Source organism: Thermobia domestica, chromosome 4 (assembly GCF_964235325.1).
Source record: "Thermobia domestica chromosome 4, izTheDome1.hap1.1, whole genome shotgun sequence".
In the NCBI taxonomy this organism is placed as follows: Eukaryota; Metazoa; Arthropoda; class Insecta; order Zygentoma; family Lepismatidae; genus Thermobia; species Thermobia domestica.
This window is the reverse complement of record NC_137457.1, coordinates 298876161-298897391: the sequence shown is the minus strand read 5'-3', so window position 1 is coordinate 298897391 and position 21231 is coordinate 298876161. Positions and strand designations below refer to the sequence as shown.

The 21231-nt window shown below is 35.7% G+C and overlaps 1 protein-coding gene across 1 annotated transcript in view; it reads left to right on the top strand.

Moving 5' to 3' along the window:
* The window catches only part of LOC145684236 (ER membrane protein complex subunit 2-like), a 36080-nt gene extending 16669 nt beyond the window's left edge, over positions 1-19411 (top strand). Inside the window, exons 5-8 of the mRNA XM_081756339.1 lie at positions 2905-3061; positions 7761-7856; positions 15948-16045; positions 18907-19411. Of these exons, the coding sequence (XP_081612465.1) occupies positions 2905-3061; positions 7761-7856; positions 15948-16045; positions 18907-18988 (433 nt within the window). The 3' untranslated portion in view covers positions 18989-19411. The remainder of the gene's footprint in view (positions 1-2904; positions 3062-7760; positions 7857-15947; positions 16046-18906) is intronic.
* The last annotated feature ends 1820 nt before the right edge of the window (positions 19412-21231 follow it).

Below are 21231 nucleotides of genomic sequence, written 5' to 3'. Positions count from 1 at the left end.
AGGAACTGGCAGTACCCCTACTGTAGTAGCGTAGATATAGACAGTGGGGTTAGGATCTGCTTTTGGATAGAACATATACAGCACTATTATAAAATGCAATTGCTCTACCTTAGAGTTCTGTTTGGCTATTTGGACGAAATTGTATTGCTAAGATATCATTTGTCTCCCAACTTTTGTGAGCGTCCAGTCCTCCCCGCTAGTCTAGTGGCTAGCGCGTATGTCTCTGGTGCGCGTGGTCTCGAATTCGATTCCCGGTGGGAGAGCACACAAATTTAATTCCACAATCATTCACTCTCATTAATTATCAGTCTTATTTAGCTTGAAGGACATATCCGTGGGAAGTTAAACTAAAAAATTTAAATTTCATTTTTCTGGGCGTGTGGTTTCTTATGGCAGGTTAGCTCGGATTTTCTACATCTTTTTCCATGGTTTCTGTCTTCTTTATTAAATACCTAAAGTCCACACTATGAAACATGTCATTTATTCTGTGTCAACTATTAGAATGTTCTCGTCATTTAATGTCTCTCGTGTAAAATCACTGTTTTCAAGCACCGAATTTCACCGATGTGCAAGATTCTTGGTACGATCGGTGAAACAGATGTGCAAGATTCTTGGTACGATCGGTACGAACAGTGAAATTCGACACATGGCAACAGTGAATTCACGTTAGATATTAAATGACAAGCACATTGTAGTAGTGACAGTTGACGCAAATAATTTGAATTTTGTTTACAATTTTGGTGTGGATTCTAGATATTTAACAAAGAAGAAAAGAACTGAAATATAAGGTGTAGGAAATTCGTACTGACCTGCCACAAGAAGCTGTAATTCGCAGACGATTTAGTAAATGAAATGTTGACATCACAATTTAATTCGAATAGGAAGAGAACACACAACTCTAAGATGGAACACTTTCATAATATATATATATATGTTTGTTGGTTAATAACTCTTGAACCACCCGACTGAGCTCGATCAAATTTTTCAGCATAGATGGGGTTCGGGCCTGGGATGGTTTTTATCATTTCATTTTGACCTACAACATAAGGGAGTGGGGAGGTATATAAAAATAAATAAAACGTAGTAACTCTTGAACCACGAGACCGACGTGGATCAAACTAGCTACATAGATGAGGTTCGGCGCTGGAATGCTTTTTATCATTTGACTCTGACGATGCAACTTAGTGGACGGGAAGAGGGGGGAAAATATTTAAAAATAACCGATATTAGTGTCGAATCTATAGTTTTCGGGGTCGCTGAGATGAACAGTGACACTTCCGGTGCCGATTAAATCCAAATTCAGCCCCGCGACTTTGGGGAGGGAGAGTTATATAAAAAGATCAAAAAATGACCGATATTAGTGTCGAATCTATAGTTTTCGGGGTCGCTGAGATGAACAGTGACACTTCCGATGCCGTTTAAATCCAAATTCACCGCTTTATATCTAAAATGAAACATATTCCCCCGGTGCGAAGAACGGGTATCCTGCTAGTAATGATATAAGTTGCGTAAAAAATGAAATCAACAAGACTAGATTATCAGTGTTACTTTCCATGCTGCAGTAACTTACTGGTAAAGTTTTTTTTTTAAAAGCTCTGTTCAATGTTGTAACATTCTGATGGGCAATAAAAACCTACGTGGATTGTCTCGGGCTTCTCCCTTTTCTTCTGCTATAAATTCTTGCATTATTATTAACTGACATTTATTATTCATCTCATTCTGCGTACTAGAACGTCAAACCCTCCGGTGCTTGGGGTCCCTGGTTCGATCCCAGCTCGCGCCGTGTGGACTTTGTGGTGGACAAACACTGTGCTCGTGGATTTTCTCGGGGTTCTCCCGTTTCTTCCCACTTTCTTCATTCTATCATTTCATTCATCTCTCATCATCACCGTCTCTTTTAGACTAACCGGCATAATCGTGGGACGTAAAACTTAAAGATTTCATTTCATTTCATTTTAGAACGGCAAACTAAAGGTGCTTCAATTTCGGTGTGTTTCTTAGGTTAGTAGGAGTACGAAGAATGCAAACAAATGATAATAAAATAATTCGGAGAATGAAAAAGAAAAAAAAAATCAAATCCCTCGGTCCCAAATTCCAGAAAAAAGAGAAAGAAGAGTAAAGGCAAACGAATCTTCCAGAGGTTAACGCTGCAACTGAGACACTGCAACAGGTGATAAAAGTGATATTTCAATCCATTGGTATCACATAAAAGAAATGAAGAATTAAGAAGACGAAGTTGTACACAGTAGGCTATCGCCTATTTGGCCTAATATGGCGCAAGGGCAGACTGGATAATAAAAAAGCCAGATTTCTATAAATACTCATGTCCTGCCTCATTCATATCATTAAAAGCACACATTATATACCAAAACTGGTTCTTATTTCTTATTTTCTGACCTCTTAAAAACAGGCCAGTATTTTACAAATGTTTGTTATGTAGTGCACAGTACGTTAAAAAATATATAGAAAAAGAAGCCCAAGAATTAAAAATATTATACACATTTTAAGATAAATTTTATGACGTTGAACTTAATTGAAGGAAATGTAAAATGATGTGCACTAAAAACTTAAGCCTAATTCTGAGACATCATCGACTTAAAAAGTCTAAGGCGAAAGATTCAGAATTTACAACTTTTAGCTCTGAAAAGGTCCATGATAGTTGACTGGTTCCCCTTGGCAGTCTCGTTTTTATTATAGAGATCCAATTTTATTACAGATATATACATATATTAACTAGACCTTATAGTACGGAGGCTAAATAGGCGCGAGCCGGATAGTCGATAGTCTACTGTACTTGTGTAAGGTAATAGAAACAAAATTTAAATGCATACCAGAAGGAAAAAAGAGTAATTTTAAAATTTATGTTAAAGTTATTATTTCTAATATATTTCTGTTCTTGTGCAGCTTTATGAGTGATCAAGAGGCATGGCAGGAACTTTGTGAGCTATATCTTCTTGAACAGGACTATGCACATGCGGCCTTTTGTATGGAGGAGTTAATATTGCATAATCCACACAATCATTTGATTCATCAGCGATACGCAGAAATTCGGTACACTCAGGTAAGGTTTAGTGCCGGATAAAATAAATAAATAAAGAAATAAAAAATTGTGGTTAGCTAATCAAATATCATATGCATTTTTAAAAATATAATATCGATTTTTTTCAAATGTAAGGAATTAATTAACTTTTTTTCTAGCTGTTCCTAAAATTTGTTAGATTATCCTGGAAATTTGTTCTTTTATTTACTTATTCATTTATATAAGGTAAAATAAATGTTCACGTCAAGTTGTTTTTATTTATTTATTATTTATTTATAATATTAAAACAAAGTAACATGACATCTTTAATTCAATTGTCACTAGCTGTTTTTACATCTATAGTTTATTGAAGCAGTGTTCGTATAACAAAGTAACAAAGATTCGTACTCACTACCCTGTTCAATTATGGCACTACAAATCTATTAATTTATGGCACTTTACAAATCTATTAATTTATGGCACCTTACAAACCTATTAATTTATGACACTTTATAAACCTATTAATTTATGGCACTTTACAAACCTATTAATTTATGACACTTTACAAACCTATTAATTTATGGCACTTTATAAACTTATTAATTTACGGCACTTTACAAACCTAGTAATTTATGGTACTTTACAAACTTATTAAGTTATGGCACTTTACAAACCTATTAATTTATGACACTTTACAAACGTATTAATTTATGGCACCTTACAAACCTATTAATTTATGACACTTTACAAACCTATTAATTTATGACACTTTACAAACCTATTAATTTATGACACTTTACAAACCTATTAATTTATGACACTTTACAAACCTATTAATTTATGGCACTTTATAAACTTATTAATTTACGGCACTTTACAAACCTAGTAATTTATGGTACTTTACAAACTTATTAAGTTATGGCACTTTACAAACCTATTAATTTATGACACTTTACAAACGTATTAACCCAGGGACGTACGTGCGTATGTTTTTATAACGTCGCATATAAATATCATGGACGTACCTGCGTACGTTCGTGGTATTATTGCACAGACTTAACTTTTTTGTGCCTGGTATTCTTAAACACAGTGTATAATACCATAATAATGCTCTCTCTGGTACTGCTAACAGTGACGGAGGAACTACCAGTGATTTTGTGCCAAGGTATGAGTCAAAAGCAAAAAAACAGTGCCTCATTCTCGTTTGTTTTCTCCTCCTTTGTGGTGATATTCACGTAAACCCTGGCCCACCCTGTCCATATTACACCAGTGCTTTCAATATATATTATCAAAATGTTCGTAGTATTAAAAACAAATTACTTGAGTGCTCATTGAACCTAGGTGAGATAAGGGAACTGGATTGTTTCGCAGTGACCGAATCGTGGCTGAATGAATCAGTGAACGACAGTGAAATGAGCTTTTCAAATAATTTCACCATTTATCGTAAAGACCGCATAACTCGTGGAGGTGGAGTGATGATTTGTGTAAATAATAAGTGGAAGAGCAAGAGAAGATTGGATCTCGAACGGGATTGTGAACTCATTTGGGTGGAAGTATTTATTCCAAAGCGTCGTTCTGTGTTTATTGGGTGCTTCTATAGGCCGCACAAGAACACCCCCCAGCACATCTTAGAAGCTTGCCATGACTCACTGTTACATTCGTTGTCACACGGTGACGTCATCCTATTGGGTGATTTCAACCTTTCCATAACGTGGCAGGACAGCAAGCATGGCGTCACTAAAGATGGAAACGACAGTTATTTCATGGACAATTTTATTCATGGACTTGGTCTAGGTCAACATAATATGCATAATACCCGCAATAATAGCAATCTTGACTATATTCTCTCTAACTTAGAACCTCGTTGTGTTGTCCCATGCAGAAATCTTTTTCCATCGGATCACGATTCCTTGGATGTTTCTTTCGATTTCCTCCCCTCCACTACTATAAACCAGCCCCTCAAAAGTAGGTCACAACTTCTTTGGAAGAAAGCCCCCTGGGGTGACATCTGCTGGGCTATTGAACTGTTTCCTTGGTGTTTGTTAGAGGTAGGAACTGTTGACGACGCTGTGGACTTATTTACATCTGTTGTCCACTCAGCCATAAAGGATTTTGTGCCGGTGAAAGCATCAAAATCGAACAGGTTTCCGGTCTGGTACGACAATGAACTTCGTGAACTTTTTAAAAACAAAAAGCTTGCCTGGGCTCTATGGAAATCACATCCGAGTGACTACACATACAAAAACTTTGCTAGAATTAGAAGTCTTGCCAAGAAGGTACAGCGGCGTAAATACTTTGAATACATGGACTCAATTGGTAATTTTACTGTTAGTAACCCTAAAGTCTTTTGGTCTGTAATTAAATCTAGAACAAAATCTCCGGGCATACCGGCAACAGTTCAAGATGAAAATACTGAAGCGAGTGATGATCAAAGACCCAACCTCTTCAATAACTACTTCTGCAAAACATTTACTTCCCTTCCCTCTACAACCCATCTTCCCCCTCTCCGCTCCATCTGTTCGGACACGTTATCCAATCTCTCTACCTCCCCGGGCGAAGTTCTGGCTCTCTTGCTATCGTTATCTCCACACAGATCACTTGGACCTGATAAAATTAGTCCTCTCTTTCTCAACAAAACTGCTTCAGTTATTACGGTTCCTCTATCTATCTTATTCAATAGATGCTTCAAGGAAGGGTATTATCCCACCAGTTGGAAACTAGCTCACGTGACCCCAATATATAAATCAGGACTTAAAGATCATGTATCCTCCTATAGGCCAATATCTCTTCTTTCTGTAATATCAATTATCTGCGAAAAAATAATCAAAGACAGGCTACTTAAATTCACCTCACCTTACATCCATAGTTCTCAGCACGGCTTTCTACCGAAAAGCTCAAGTCTGTCAAACTTAAGTACTCTTCTTTCCTGTGCAGTCAAATGTATGAATAACAATACTCAATTAGATGTTATCTATTTTGATCTCTCGAAGGCCTTTGATTCTGTCAGTCACATTCATCTTCTTCATAAACTCTCCAATAGATTTAATGTACATGGCAAATTTCTCTCTCTAATCACAAGCTACTTGAAGGACCGTAAACAGAGAGTTGTTCTTTCAGGGGCGACTTCTAACCCCCAACCCGTGATCTCAGGGGTGCCTCAGGGGAGTGTACTTGGGCCTCTGTTGTTTGTCCTGTATATGGATGATCTCTACACGCACTTATCAGCTCAACCTAGTGGCCTTCTGCTTTTTGCTGACGATTGTAAGTTATACAGAGAAATATCGTGTCTCCATGACACAACTGCTCTACAGGAAGACATAAATTACCTTACAGGCTGGTGTGAAATGTGGCACTTGAAACTAAACAGTAAGAAATGTGACAGTATTACTATTACTTTGAAAAAGTCTCCTGTCCCCTCCACATACCATATCAACGATTCCCCTATCACACATTCTGCTAGTCATAATGATCTTGGTGTCATCTTTGGTTCAAAACTCACATTCTCTGACCACATCTCCTCAATACTAAAGAATTCAATGCGCATGTTGGGACTTCTTTATCGATTCACCGAACTACGCACTATTTCTTCATTAGCAACCTTTTATAAGACATTAATAGCGCCCAAGATCGAATACTGCTCTCCCATATGGGCCATGGCAGCACCTACACATCTCTCCAGACTTGATTCTGTTCTCAATTTCTTCATCGCTATAGTCCGTTTTCGTGTTCCTGCACTTCGAATATTATCTAAGAAGGAAGTCTTGCGACATCTTAATATTCAGACTCCTGAAGTACGCAGAACTATCTCTGACCTGAAATATCTACATAAAATAGTTAATGGAAACTTAAGATCGGAAATATTACTTCAGGAACTATCCTTACGTGTCCCTTCCCGCATCACTCGGAATACCCACCTATTCCATCTTGCCCATCCTAGGTTGGCTGTTATACAGAGGTCTCTTTTTTATAGAATACCAAACTGTTATAATCAAGTAACAACTGATGTGGACATATTTTCGAGCTACCCAGTGTTTGAAAGAGCAATTAAGCGAGCTTTGACGGAATAGTTTACTCTTACACTCTTTTTTCTATGTTGTTATTGTTATCTTGTTTTTTTTTTTTTTTTTTTTTGTTTTTGTTTTTGTTAGCATGTCCCTGTGTAAAATGGCAAAGTTATGCTGTATCTGGGAATTTGTTCAATAAATAAATCAATAAATAAATAATTGTTATCTGGTATTCTAAGCCGTGATTATTTGACATGTCGATATTTTTAGCCTTCATTTATATTAGCTAGATGGCATTAGTAATCATTGAGTTATAATTGTTATCTGGTATTCTAAGCCGATTGTTTTACTTGTCGATATTTTTAACCTTCCTTTTCACTCGCTAGATGGCATTAGTTTTCATTGAGTTCCTGAAAACATACTACGCGGCTTGTTTATGAACGACGTTAGTAGATCAAGGTGGAATTGTATTTCACTTATTATTGTTGTGAATATTATTCATTTGGTATTAGGATCCCTTTATAGATGAATTAGCCTGGTGCTCAAGGGGTTAATATTACGTACGTCTGCTTTGTATAATCTGAAACTGTGTATTATGATTACTAATTCCAGACTGTATCATTTTATGCTGCTTGTATGTCATTCTGTAATGATCCAGTACATAATATTCTGTTGATGTTTCACGTGTCTGTTTTAAAGGTAATTACTATATTTAATTATGTGAATTTCTTATTTAGGGTGGCTTCGATAATTATGAAATTGCAAGAGCTCACTTTTCCCAAGCTGTCAAGCTCAATCCAAATAACATGCGTGCTTTATATGGAGTGTTTCTGGTAAGTCTTTAAAATACTGTAAATGAATTATTAACCCTGGCAGGACGAAGTTGGGGGGGGGGGGGAGCTACAAAATATATATAATTTTGAAATTAGAGTTTTTAATCGTGAAGATATGTGGCCTTCCACTCTGTGTATTTATTTTGAGTCAGTAAGTTTTTAAAATATTTGTTTCAATGGGACAAATCATTCTTCTCTGTTTTCTTTGTGAATAATAAGAGCTTAACAGTGATAATTCAGATTGAATATTATTTAAGAGCAGACTTCATGCCAAGTTTCAACCACATCTGATTTCCCGCAAACAGTTCCAACGATACTACAAGCCTAATTACATCAAAATTAGCATGAGAATGTATTAGTAAATAGTCATTTAATTCAAAATAATTACTGCAGTGAAACTGTTGGCAGGTATTGATATAACCATCTGGTATAAATTACTCCTAAAATTATTTGGAAAACGTCATGTACCATGTATTATGTTTTCTGTTAATCCTTAATTGAATAATACTCGTATTGACTCGAGTTGTAGATACAAATCAGCACATACCGGTATATATATATAATTGCGGACAATTAGAATATGTCATGGAAAGCACACTTTTTAAAACTAAAATAAATCTCTGAATAATAAATATCTCGCTTGAGTTAAAAGATTGAAGTTGACATTTGTTACCCCCGGCCTCCCTCTTCCTTCGTCCACACCGAAATGTGCAGATCCTTCGTCCTTTCAAAGTTAATGGTAAGATATTAGTAAATCTTCACAAATTATTTATGGGCGTGGAATTGGATGAATTTTTTACTTGAACGGTACAGATTAGAAATTACACAAATAATTTTAGATCATTGTGTTACTGTTGTAATTTTTGGACACATGTTAACATAGAAAGACAGTAATTGAATTAGGCTATATTTTTTTTTTCTTTTCTGATTTCAAACTTGTCCTACTGGATTTTTTGATAAAAATATTTCTATCAAACACTTTTTTACTAGAATTATAAGACTTTTGATACTTCTTATCTTTTCGTCTCGAATTACAGCACTAGTCATGCTTTTATTATTATTATTATTATTATTATTATTATTATTATTATTATTATTATTATTATTATTATTATTATTATTATTATTATTATTATTATGTATTTTCTCCACTTCTCATCTGAGCAGGCGATATATAATATACAGGTCACCCAAGTATATTATTTTTCCAGTGTGTTTTTCCTTTTATTCTGGGGTTTGCAGGAAATTCCTTACAATTCTGTATATATCCAATATTACGCTCTTCTGTATTTTCTTTATGACTTTTTCTTCAATTCCAATTATTTCAAGTTCATTTTTCAACTTATTGTGGACCATGCCGGTATCCAATATTATACTGCTGGTATTATTTTCACATTTTTGGGCTTCCATTGTTCTTTTATGTTTTGGGCTAGTTGTTTGTATTTTTCTCTGTGCTTTCTGCAGGTTTGCTGTGTTTGGTATGTCTATTAGATGTACCTCCCTTCTCTTTCCGTATTACTGTGATGTCCGGTCTGTTATGATGTACTTCTTTATCGGGTAGTATTGTTCTGTCCCAGTAAAATTTGTGTTGGTCTGTATTGAGTAGGGCTTCCGGTTGGTATTTGTCATACGGTATTACTTCTGGTATAATTTCTGTTTCATTGCTATTTCTTGATATATACTTTCTGCTGCTTTGTTGTATCTCCTTGTATTCGGTTTGTGTTATCAATGAGCATCCACTTGTGATATGTTGTATTGTTGTTTCTTGAGATATCTGATGTCATCTGCATTTGTCATCTTATACTGCAATGCTTTTCAGGGTATGCTTTTTGTATTTATTACCTGGTCTTGTATTCCTTGCATGAAGACTTCTGGTTCTGGGTATAAATCTCCTATTTGCATCCACTGAAATGTCGTTTCTCTGTCTGCATGTTCTGGATTGACTTGTTCTGGGACTTACCCGTGCAGTGGCTTTTCTCTTCATTGCTTCTTTATGTCATCTCTTGTTGGTAATGTTGGTATTTCTTTCGATTCCTCCGTCTAGCTTAGGTGAAGTGATGTATATTTGTGATTCGCTACTACTATTGCGCTGTGTAGTTTGAAATTTTGTTGTTTTCCATATAAATAATGTCTTAATATTTGAATTTGTAATGTTGATTAGTTCTAGTATTCCTTTGTTTCTTGGTAATGACTAGGGCCCGGAAGTTGAGGAAAAATCCTTTTTTTTACAAGTGCCCGAAGACAAGGCTTAATATAATATATGTTCATTTTGGGTCATTGTAGGCCAGAAAATGTTGGATTTTATTTGTCCTTTTTCGGAGTTTTTTTTAATTTTTTAAATTTTTTTTATTGGTCTTTTTTAAAGCTTTTCATAGGTCTTAACGTCTTTTTTTGTACTTCATTTTTCGACAATAAATTTACCTATCATTAACTCGAAACACCACCGCCTCTTGAACATCTTTTCTTTAGTAATGAAAATTCAAAATATAAGACAAGAGCTGCAACAATCACAAGTCAGATAAAGGGGCGTAACAATGTCCTTCAGCAAGGAGGAGTGAGGGTGGGGAAGTTTTCTTATTTTAGTTTGTAGTTCAGTTTGTGGAAGGACAGACAGACCGTTAACCTACCAGAAGCTTGTATTTCTTGAGCATTATATTCATTAAGTATGTAATTCTAATTAAATTGGGTCTTATTTTTACGTCTTTATTATTATTATTATTATTATTATTATTATTATTATTATTATTATTATTATTAAGATATCTTGAGGTCTTTGTATAGGTCCGTTTTAGGCAATTTTTAGGTCTTCAACTTCCAAGCCCTAGTAATGACACTTTTTCCTTAGCAGCTCGTGGGTGTAGTATCCTGTCCGCTATCAATATTGTTCTGGTTTTCCTTTCGAGATCTGCTAGTTTGCTCTCTGTCCATTTTATTAGCCGAATTGAATAAGTTAAAACCGGTACTGCAAAGATATTAATAGTTTTATATGTGTTCTTACTGTTAAGGTTTGTTTTGTATGTATATCTTCCAATCTCTGTTGGTAGTTTTGTATTATTTGTTGTTTTATCTTTTTGTGCTCTCTTCTTGTGGATTGATTGAATGTTCTTACTTTCTAGTTCTGAAATAGTGTGCGTTAATGAATATTTTATATATATATATATATATATATATATATATATATATATATATATATATATATATATATATATATATATATATATATATAAACGGATAATAATTGAAGAGTATTAATTAAAGAAACACAGTTCGTCAGAGAAAGAGAGAGAGAGAGAGAGAGAGAGAGAAAGAATGACGTCAAAAGTTGTGAATTTGTTGATGACAAAGAGTTGATTAAAATTGAATCGTTAGGTTTAAGAAGAAAATAAACTAAAAAATCTGCGTGTTAAGAAATGGAAGGAAGAAAAGTGAAAACGGCAGCGCATTCATTCAATAACCACCAAATTTGTGCTGTTACTTGAGAATTGACCACCTACATGTAGTGCAAAGCTTGGAGATACTGTCGAGTACAAAAAGTGATTTTCTCATTTTTTGGTCTTCGCTTCTTAAACCCGACGCACAGTGGGAGATTTCATCGATCTAGGGGAACTTTATTCAGTGTGTGATGCACATTTCCCTATGGCAGGTTTTAACATTCTATTCGATTGAAATATGTGATTTGTTTGATAAAGAATGCTGTTTATGTATTATTTACCAAAGAAGTAACACATGTGTGAGAAAGGTAAACAAGATTACACATAATTGTTAAAAGGACAACAATAGGATTGATGTGATCAGCTTATATCTAAAGAAACGTTTAGTGATAATAAGTACATTACATTAGATAGTCAGGACAATGAACAAGAGTCAGCGAGCACGCAAAACTGACGGGAAAAACAACTTCATTAGTGTTAGTCACTGCTCTGTTAGGAATGATCAGAGAAATCATTCACATAAGGCGCATTTAACAATCATAGTACCTCGGACATTGTCTGAACCTTTGGTTTTGGCAGGAGCACGTTTACTAGCAATGTATGGATCAGAAGTGATCAGGAATCTATGAATTAAATCCGTGTTGGTATTCACTCTGAATAACTATCTGGTGAAGAGTTTCTTATATTTCTTATTGTCTTTATTTCGAGCCTCCTGTGCTTCTTCAGAAAGCTGGCCTATCGGTAGAAATTGGATTTTGAGTACGCTTACGGTAATATGATACCAAGAATACTTTTGCAAATACAGTTCCAAAGTGCAGCGAGCTCACTCACTAAATTTGTTTGTATCAGTCGGAAAAACACAATTTAAGCAATCTAAAATAATGTGTCATCGCTTAATTAAGTGGACATTTTACCCGAGTTATTTCGGACGATTTTTCAGCATTCCGAAAAAAACTTGCGGGCTGTAGTGCCATCATTGGTATTTCCTGCTTGTTGTTTTGGCATATCTACCAATAGTCCAAGCACACTACGAAATTTTGCTTGGACAAGTTTCTTTTTTTATTCGATTTTCATCCGATTTTCTTTGCCTCGTACATGCCATGCTTTAATATCTAGGCAGTAGGCAATGAAAAGAATACATTTCATAAGGCGTATCCAAGAATAAACCGGAGATAGTCAGTCAAAAAGTTCGGATCTACAGTTTTATGAGAAAGAATACCAAGATTATTCATCTCTCTCGGTTTTGCTCCACATAAATAACACGTCTGCATAGACGCACATGAGAATACAAAATTTCACACTTTTCCATCAATCATACAAAAATCATCTTAGGCCGAACGATAAATTCCTTCTTATCTATGTTATTATGATCCGAGTGAGTTTCTCGATTTAGTCTTCTATTATCTGGATTTCGTTTTGTACACCCTCAACCGTTTCTTTTGGAAACACAGAACTTATTAGATGACAATATCTGGTAGAGGATGGAGCGGGATTTTGCCAAATAACACGGTTACGATTGTTAGTGACACTGTGCAGTTGAATAGGGACCATAGATACACCAAACAAACTCTCGTCAGTTGAATGCTCATCTAAAAAAGGTTAGCGATACATAGTTTGTTGCTCACCACCACGGTTCCTATTAATTGGCGATACATACTTTGTTGTGCGCCACTACAATCCCCCTTAACACCAATATTAATGTTGCGAACATCAGACAAAGTTCGAAACACATCTTCTTGTGTTTTACTGTCTTCTTATGGTATTATGAAGAAGGGATTGCACCGGTATGTCAACGGATATGTCTGTGATTTTCATTTCATCTGTATAACAACGTTGCTTAGCATCTCTAACCTTATCATAGGATGGATACATTTTACAGCCTGCTTATTTTTCCTCATCACGCATGACATTTTACTGGGTTTTCCAAAGATTGGCATCAACTAGTAACGACAAAGCTTCATCTTCTGATAATTTCGCCGGAACGGGAAGGGCAGCGCTACCAGATTTCTTGATTTTTCGTACCCCGTGTGGAGAAAGAACGACAAACCTCATTGACGATCGTTGCCGAGTCGCATTTTCCTGCCCTCCATACTTTTAATTCAGTCCCCATCATCAGTTCCTCGTTGCTGGTTGATTCTATAAGTTCTTTAACTTTCCTACATTGCACTTTTGAGTTACATTTTCGGTCTACCGCATTTATTTTCAACAGAAGTATCCGTTGGCAGGACAGGCGCTAAGTTGAAGTCCACTTCATTTTCCAACCATGTTACATTGTCTTCTATCAACCTCTCCTGGTGCCGATTGGCTTTGTCCCATTTAACCATTACGTATATCATTAATGCATTTTCTTATTCTTGCTCGCGAACTAGTGGTCAGTTCTACTACCTTGGTTTGTTCCATTATGTAATTTGTTAAAACTTCAACCACTTTGTTGACGCATGTTGTTCCCACACATCTAATATAACATGCCATGTAAGCACAGGAGCCATTTTTACGCCATGATCTCACGTTTTTGCGCAAACTTGCGCAAGGTTTCTCGATTGTTTTCACTTCTAACCTCAATAAGCTTTCAGGTGAACTTAATCCGCAGGCTGAACACCACAGAACACCTACTTGAAACCTTGTTTGTAATTCACACATAACATTTTTCCCGCACGTTCACACACACTCTTTTCCCACGCTGTCCCCTAGGAACCCTAAAATGTAATGCAAAGTTCAAGTGCTCGATCTTTAATCCGGAGACCCTCAATACTATTCCAGCATTGCACTGACCACTCTGTGTAAGCATAGCAGGACACAAGTCAAATGAACTGCTAGTACAAAGCGTACCTGTCGCAGGTTCTACGCGCGTCCACTTGGTTGCCTCCTTTCAGGCCATATTTGCAATCGTTGCACGCGACCATCGTCCGAATTGATGTCAATTTCATACCAATGGCATATTTAGTTACCTACATCGCAGGTATTCTTTGCTCTATTGCATGGTCGCAAAATTGAATAAAGTTCCCTTAGATCGATGAAATCTCCCACTGTGCGACGGTTCAATTAATGATATTAACTGTCATAATGACTGGTTACTTCGTCTCCATTGAGTACAATACGGTAGATTCTTCACTAACAGTATGCCGGTCTTTCGGAAGGCTTATGCATGCATTTTTTTAAAGAAGAACTTCTATACTATATGCATCTTCCTAATTTTTGATCATTTTAACCATAAATTCCTCTGTTTTGATCAGTTTCTTCTAATAAAGAATCATTTGGGTTCAGAATATAACGAATTTAGTATTGTTATTGAGTAAAATGAATGAATGCAGAGCTCTCAGCTGTCCTATTTTCCTATTTTTTCCTATATTTTGGAAATTTGTGTATATTTGTCCTATAGTATTCACTGACTGAGTTATTGAAAATACAAGCCAAGGACAGATCTAGTGATGATTTAAATTGGTACATATTAGCAATATGCTAAATATGTCTTAGCATTTTTTTTCTGAGGGATTAGTCACTAATTCTCACTATTATTTTTATTTGCTTTTTTTTTCTATTCTCCCATGTCCACGCTTTTGTTTCCTGTATGCTTATTCTTTCCCAATGCAGCTTAGCTGAGGAACCTTGCCATGCTCCAGTTTTTACAACGCAAGCTGTGTTAGCATTTTCTTTCAGCAGTGTGTGGAGCGGTATTGGCTAAGCATTGAGGTGTGTTGGTATTTACCAACATATCTCAACACTTTCCAATATTACCGTACATAATATGCAGGGTTCTCACGTGTCCTGGAAAACCTAGAAATAAAAGTGTGTCATGGAAAACAGAAAAATGGTGAAAAATCCTGGAAAAGTCATGGAAATTATTTATGAACTGGAAATGTCTTGAAATTTAAGTTGTGTAACAGTTGTTAAAAGTGTATATATAATTTGCAGACCTATGATGAATGAAACGCTATTACAATATTTATTTCAGAGGAAAATACGTTGATCAAATAATTCAATGTTTAATTAGATTCAGATATTTCATTATAGAGAAATAAGTTGTCAGTCTTCTTTTTTTCATTAGAAAGATATGAAATAATGAAAAATAATGTCAAAATGAAGTTCATCTGTAACATATATACTAGAAGGATAGTAGGAAGGTAGAGAAATAGTTAATATTTTTGCTTGCATTAATTGAATTTACGTATTCAAAATTGTGTATGAATAACGACATGTAAATGTATTAAATGCCATGGTGATTCTATAATTAAGAGTTGACTATTTCTTTTTCTTCTGAGGTAGTGCGAATATGTTCTGAATTCTTAACAATATTGGAGCTGCATTTTTTTTAAGTGTTTTTATATATACCAAACTGTCCTATTTTCTAAACCGAACTGTCCTATATTTTTTCAATGTTCTGCTAGGAGGCCTGTGAATGCAAAAAGAACTCTTTGTTGTTTTTGTGAAATATATCGTCCTTTATCAGCACCGAGGTTATATAAGACATTGATCTACAGTTCTAAGATGTAATCTGAACTGTTGTAATGATTTCAAATTCCAATCTCTTCTCCCCCAACTAAACCCCTGGCATCCCACTCGCTAGAACGATAGAAATTATATAACTTGTATACACAATGTTGAGAAAACAGTTGTCGATAATTAATGTCAGCTTATTCCATGTAAGTTATTTGTTTTACAGTCGAGCACAAATATTGCTTTATCTCCAAAGTGTCCCTCGCCTAAAAAGAAAGATGCGTCAAAGATTGCGAAGTGGGCTTTAAAACAGATTCGTGATAGGTAAGTTTCTTTTTTCTATTTTTGATATTTGTTTTGATACCATTACTTTAAATATTAAACAATAAAGAATTGATAAAATCTGCATTTGGTATGTACGTACATATATGATGATTGAAAAGTATCAGTTAGCGTAGCTTATTTGATGTCCAATGAGTGAGTAGAATTTGACGAATTTATTTCCAATGTATTCAGGATCTGTTTTAAGTTCTCTTTGAATTGGTTTTGTCAAGTTATTTTTAAGAAGTATATTTTAAGGAAGCTCTAGACAAAATGGCACCTGACCAAGTAAATTTCAGCAAATCCTTAACCAGTACGGAAAATGTCTAGCTGATTATTAAAGACCGACATATGGCAGGCAAAATAAATTTAAAAAAATATATATATTTTGTATTGCAGAAAATTAATATATTTCTTGTATCTTTGTGTCATTATTTGACCAAAAGCTTCCATTAATTGCATTTATCTATATTAAGTATTATAAGTAGTACTAATTAATTAGTATGATTTGAAAAGTATAAATTAGTAGTGTTAAAATTTGAAAAAAAAATATATATATTATTCGAATGATGGATTCTTCGGATATTCGTTATTCGAACTATATTTGATCCTAGAATATTTCGGTTAACGAATAACTAATCCAACAGCTATTTGCGTAACGAATAATTACTCGAACAATTCGAATATTGGAAACAAATATTCGATGTTTCGAATATGCGATTGTACTTATGATAGAAAGGTGAGCTTTCTATACACTAGACTCTCGCTAATCCGGCCATTCCTGGCACATATGGGTGCCGGATTATTGAGTTCTTTCTTTTTGATGTCATAAGTAGTTGCTTGTCCAACATTGAACTCAGCAGCAATGGCTTATCTAGAATTCCTCAATTAACTTATCTAAAATTCCGAGTTTCTGTTTGAGATCTAGCGTAACATGTTTTCTTTTAGAATATGTGATTCCGAACTGTAAAGAATGCTACAATTTCGAATACGTACAATATATAAAGCATTGCTTAACTAAGCATTGTTGCGCATGCGCACGATAATTTATTGTGCACGTGTTTTTGGTTGGATGTGCGCCGGATTACTGAGAGGCCGGATTAGAGTCGTGCATAAATAAAAATGAAAGTGACTGTATTTGTGACTTCATTACTCTTGAACCACTCGACCGAACTCGATCAAATTTTCAACATAGATTAGGTTCTGGTTTGAGATGAATTTTATCATTTCGGTGCAACTTGGGGGACGGGAAAGGGGAAATATTAAAAAATGTTTGAAAATGACCGATATTAGTGTTGAATCCATGGTTTCCGGGTCGCTAAGACGAGCAGTGACACTTCCGATGCCGTTTTAATCCAAATTCAGTCCTTTATGTCCAAAGTGAAACGTATTCTCCCCGTGCGAAGAACAGGTATTCTGCTAATATTCATAAGAAAGAGAAACAACCATATACCCCTCCACGCTGGTCTAATAGTTTGCGGTCCCATGTTCGATTCCCGATGGGAAAGTACAAAATATTTATTTTCACAGTCATTTACTTTCATTAATCATCTGTCTCCTTTAGCTAAAGGGCATAGCTAAACATCAAACTTAAAAGAAATAATCATAAAATGGCAAAATATGGATTTTGCCACAAGTGCCGCTCTATCATTACTAGCCTACGACTAGGTGGGGACTTCGCCGCATTTGCTCGGCCTACAGCCTCGTACTTCTCATTTCTCTAACATATCTCTAATCTAAAGAGATTTCAAGATATATCCATCGTATTATAACAGTTGCAGTCCTTACTCTTTTTTCTTCTCTTCTAAGGGAAACTTTAAAAAAAGTGCTGAAATACGTCTTCAGTTATTTAAATGGAAAACCTAAATACCAAATTTTATGTCTGTAACCGTAAGAGATTTTGACTTACGGCCATCTTATTTTAACAGATGCAACCGTCACCTTTTTTCTTTCCGCAGTTTTCTTCCCTTGTAACGCCGGGTACTTCAGCTGGTGTTTCCCATAAATTCATTCTTCCTGTGCAATACCAAGCACTTCAGCTAGTATTTTCCATAAATTTATTCTTCCTGTGCAATAGCAGGCACTTCAGCTAGTATCTTCCATAAATTTATTCTTCCTGTGCAATGCCAGCCACTTTAGCTAGTATTTTCCATAAATTTATTCTTCCTGTACAATACCAAGCACTTTAGCTAGTATTTTCCATAAATTTATTCTTCCTGTGCAATACCAGGCACTTCAGCTAGTATTTTCCATAAATTTATTCTTCCTGTGCAATACCAGCCACTTTAGCTAGTATTTTCCATAAATTTATTCTTCCTGTACAATACCAGTCACTTTAGCTAGTATTTTCCATAAATTTATTCTTCCTGTGCAATACCAGCCACTTTAGCTAGTATTTTCCATAAATTTATTCTTCCTGTACAATACCAGCCACTTTAGCTAGTATTTTCCATAAATTTATTCTTCCTGTGCAATACCAGCCACTTTAGCTAGTATTTTCCATAAATTTATTCTTCCTGTGCAATACCAGCCACTTTAGCTAGTATTTTCCATAAATTTATTCTTCCTGTGCAATACCAGCCACTTTAGCTAGTATTTTCCATAAATTTATTCTTCCTGTGCAACACCAGCCACTTTAGCTAGTATTTTCCATAAAATTATTCTTCCTGTGCAACACCAGCCACTTTAGCTAGTATTTTCCATAAATTTATTCTTCCTGTGCAACACCAGCCACTTTAGCTAGTATTTTCCATAAATTTATTCTTCCTGTGCAACACCAGCCACTTCAGTTAGTATTTTCCATAAACTCGTTCTTTCTGAGCACTTTAGATTACGACTTAATTTTTCGTGCTTCTTGTTTACAGATACCAGCAACGAACTGAAAACACAAGCCTAGTAGATGCATTGGAAAGTATAAGTGGTCCTCAAGTCCCTGCTTCTACATAACAAAAGTCGGATGAAGAACAAGGAAATGTGATCTAGGACTACATTCATTCATACTGGAATAGAAGACCAAGCTGTGTCACAGAGAAAAAGAGCATTTGATAAAAAAATCAATCGGACATTACTGTACAACAGAATGCACCTATTTATGGACTATATTCATTGTAATAAACTTTGGAGTCTTGTTAATAGAAAAGAAACTTTATGTATTTGTAAATGTTAATTGTTATATATGTTGAAAGACGGTATTAATGAAAAAACGTTCCATTTCAATTGATGAACTGTACAGTGTTATACTCTTTGTTAACAAAAAGAAAAGTGCAGGGAATAAGATTTTTTTCCTTTGGAGTATTGAAATTCTTCTTGTGTTTGTTTACGAAAAATTAAAGTTATTTGCCTTCAACATAAAGATTTCTTTTTGGAGTACTTGTGTTAATTATTAACACTATGACTTGAGGGACCTGTAATCTCATCAGCGCAGAAAGACAGCTCGTTTTTAGGATCATCTCCTGGCGAAGCCGATCCAAGCAAGCTTATTGTTATATATATCTTATGCAAATACTTACACCAAGGTGTCCCATAAGTTTCTCACCACATTCCATGTGGAAAAAGAAAACGCAGGGGAACGGTGTAGAAGCGACTTCACTCTGCAAAATACAAACCATTGTGCTTTATGGTGAATACCCATATTTCCGGCAAATTCCGAATGTCCTGTATATACCGCTTCTTGGACTTCGAGTCGAAAAACATTTGCACCCCACAGCCTCATTGACGTATGTTTTACCACGAAGAAAGTGTCCCATTTCACGGAACAAGTGGTAATTTGAAGGTGCTAAGTCAGGACTGTACATTGGAAGTGGTAACAGCTCAATATCTGTAAAGTTACGAATTTTTTCTTGGATGACACGAGACCTATAGCAGGGAGCATTGTCCTGCTGCACCAACAGGTGTTTTGGTTGATTTAATTTCGGTATTTTTGTGATATAGTTTGATACTTTTGTTCCAGTTACTCACAGTACAGATCAGCGTTCACTGCATGACCATGAGGAACAAGTTCCAAGTCCCTTCAAAATTCCACCATACACTAAGTATGACTGTGTTCAAACAGCTCCGTGTTCCACCACGCGTGCTGTGTCCTGGTATGGATCCGATCATTGGTTGCTGGAATCCGATAATAAACGCATTTTTCTTCTGACGTCACAATTCCTTTAATGAAACGCTAATCCATGGGATTTTTCAACAGTGCCTTCGTTGCCTGCTCTGGAGTGAGATTGTTGGGGACAGTTCAATATCGAATCTACACCTTGTCAACAACGGTCAATATCCTTTGAATGGTTGATTTTGAGGTACCCAGCTCGGCAACCGATTACGGGTGCTGGTGTTTGGGTTTGCCTCCACAGCTTGGCGTAGATTCCATGTTGAAGGTGGTGGATCCTTCTGCACCGTCTTTTTTTCGCACGTAATAATCACCCTATTTGAACTTTTTGACCCACATCTTTGCTGTGTCGTAACTCTACAATTTTCCCTTTCGCCGCACAAATGTTTCGTGCTGCGTCATGGGCTGTGTCTCAGTTGAAATTCATATAGCAGAAGCTCAGGAATAAGCATTCTGTGTCGCTCTATATTTCAGATTAAAAGAGCATCTACGACGATACTAAAGACAACCATTAATGGATATATATCAAGGGAAGGATTCCTCTATACATCGGCGTATTTGTTGCTTTGTTCCTGTTAACCATTAATATTTCTAGAGGTGCCAAAGGTTCATGTTCTGATATAGTGGGAAACTTAACGGGACACCCTGGTATATATTATCTTTTCTTTGTCTACGTAAAGATCTCTTTTAATATCTATTAATAACCGCAATCAATCTTAAAAGGTACTCTCAAGTTCTAAGGTCCCCTAATTTTTTCAGGTACTGAGAGCAAATGGAATAATGTAGATTATATTGTTAAAATACATGGACTCTGTGAATTTGTGGTATAGAAGGCAGCACTGTGCCGCGCTTGTAGTTCCTACAGCCGCCGCTAGAGTGATCAGCCGTTTGTCATAATACAAATGGCAATATTCAGTGGGAAAGAACAGCGTATGATCATTCGTTTTCTCCACCAGCATGAAATATAAAGGTAACCAGAAAAGATCTGTCGCTTTTTATGGAGGTCTGTGTTTAATTGACCTTCACACCGTGAGTTGAATGTGAATGGAGATAAGGCGAATGTCAGTTGTTGGTGTGGGTATATCCAACA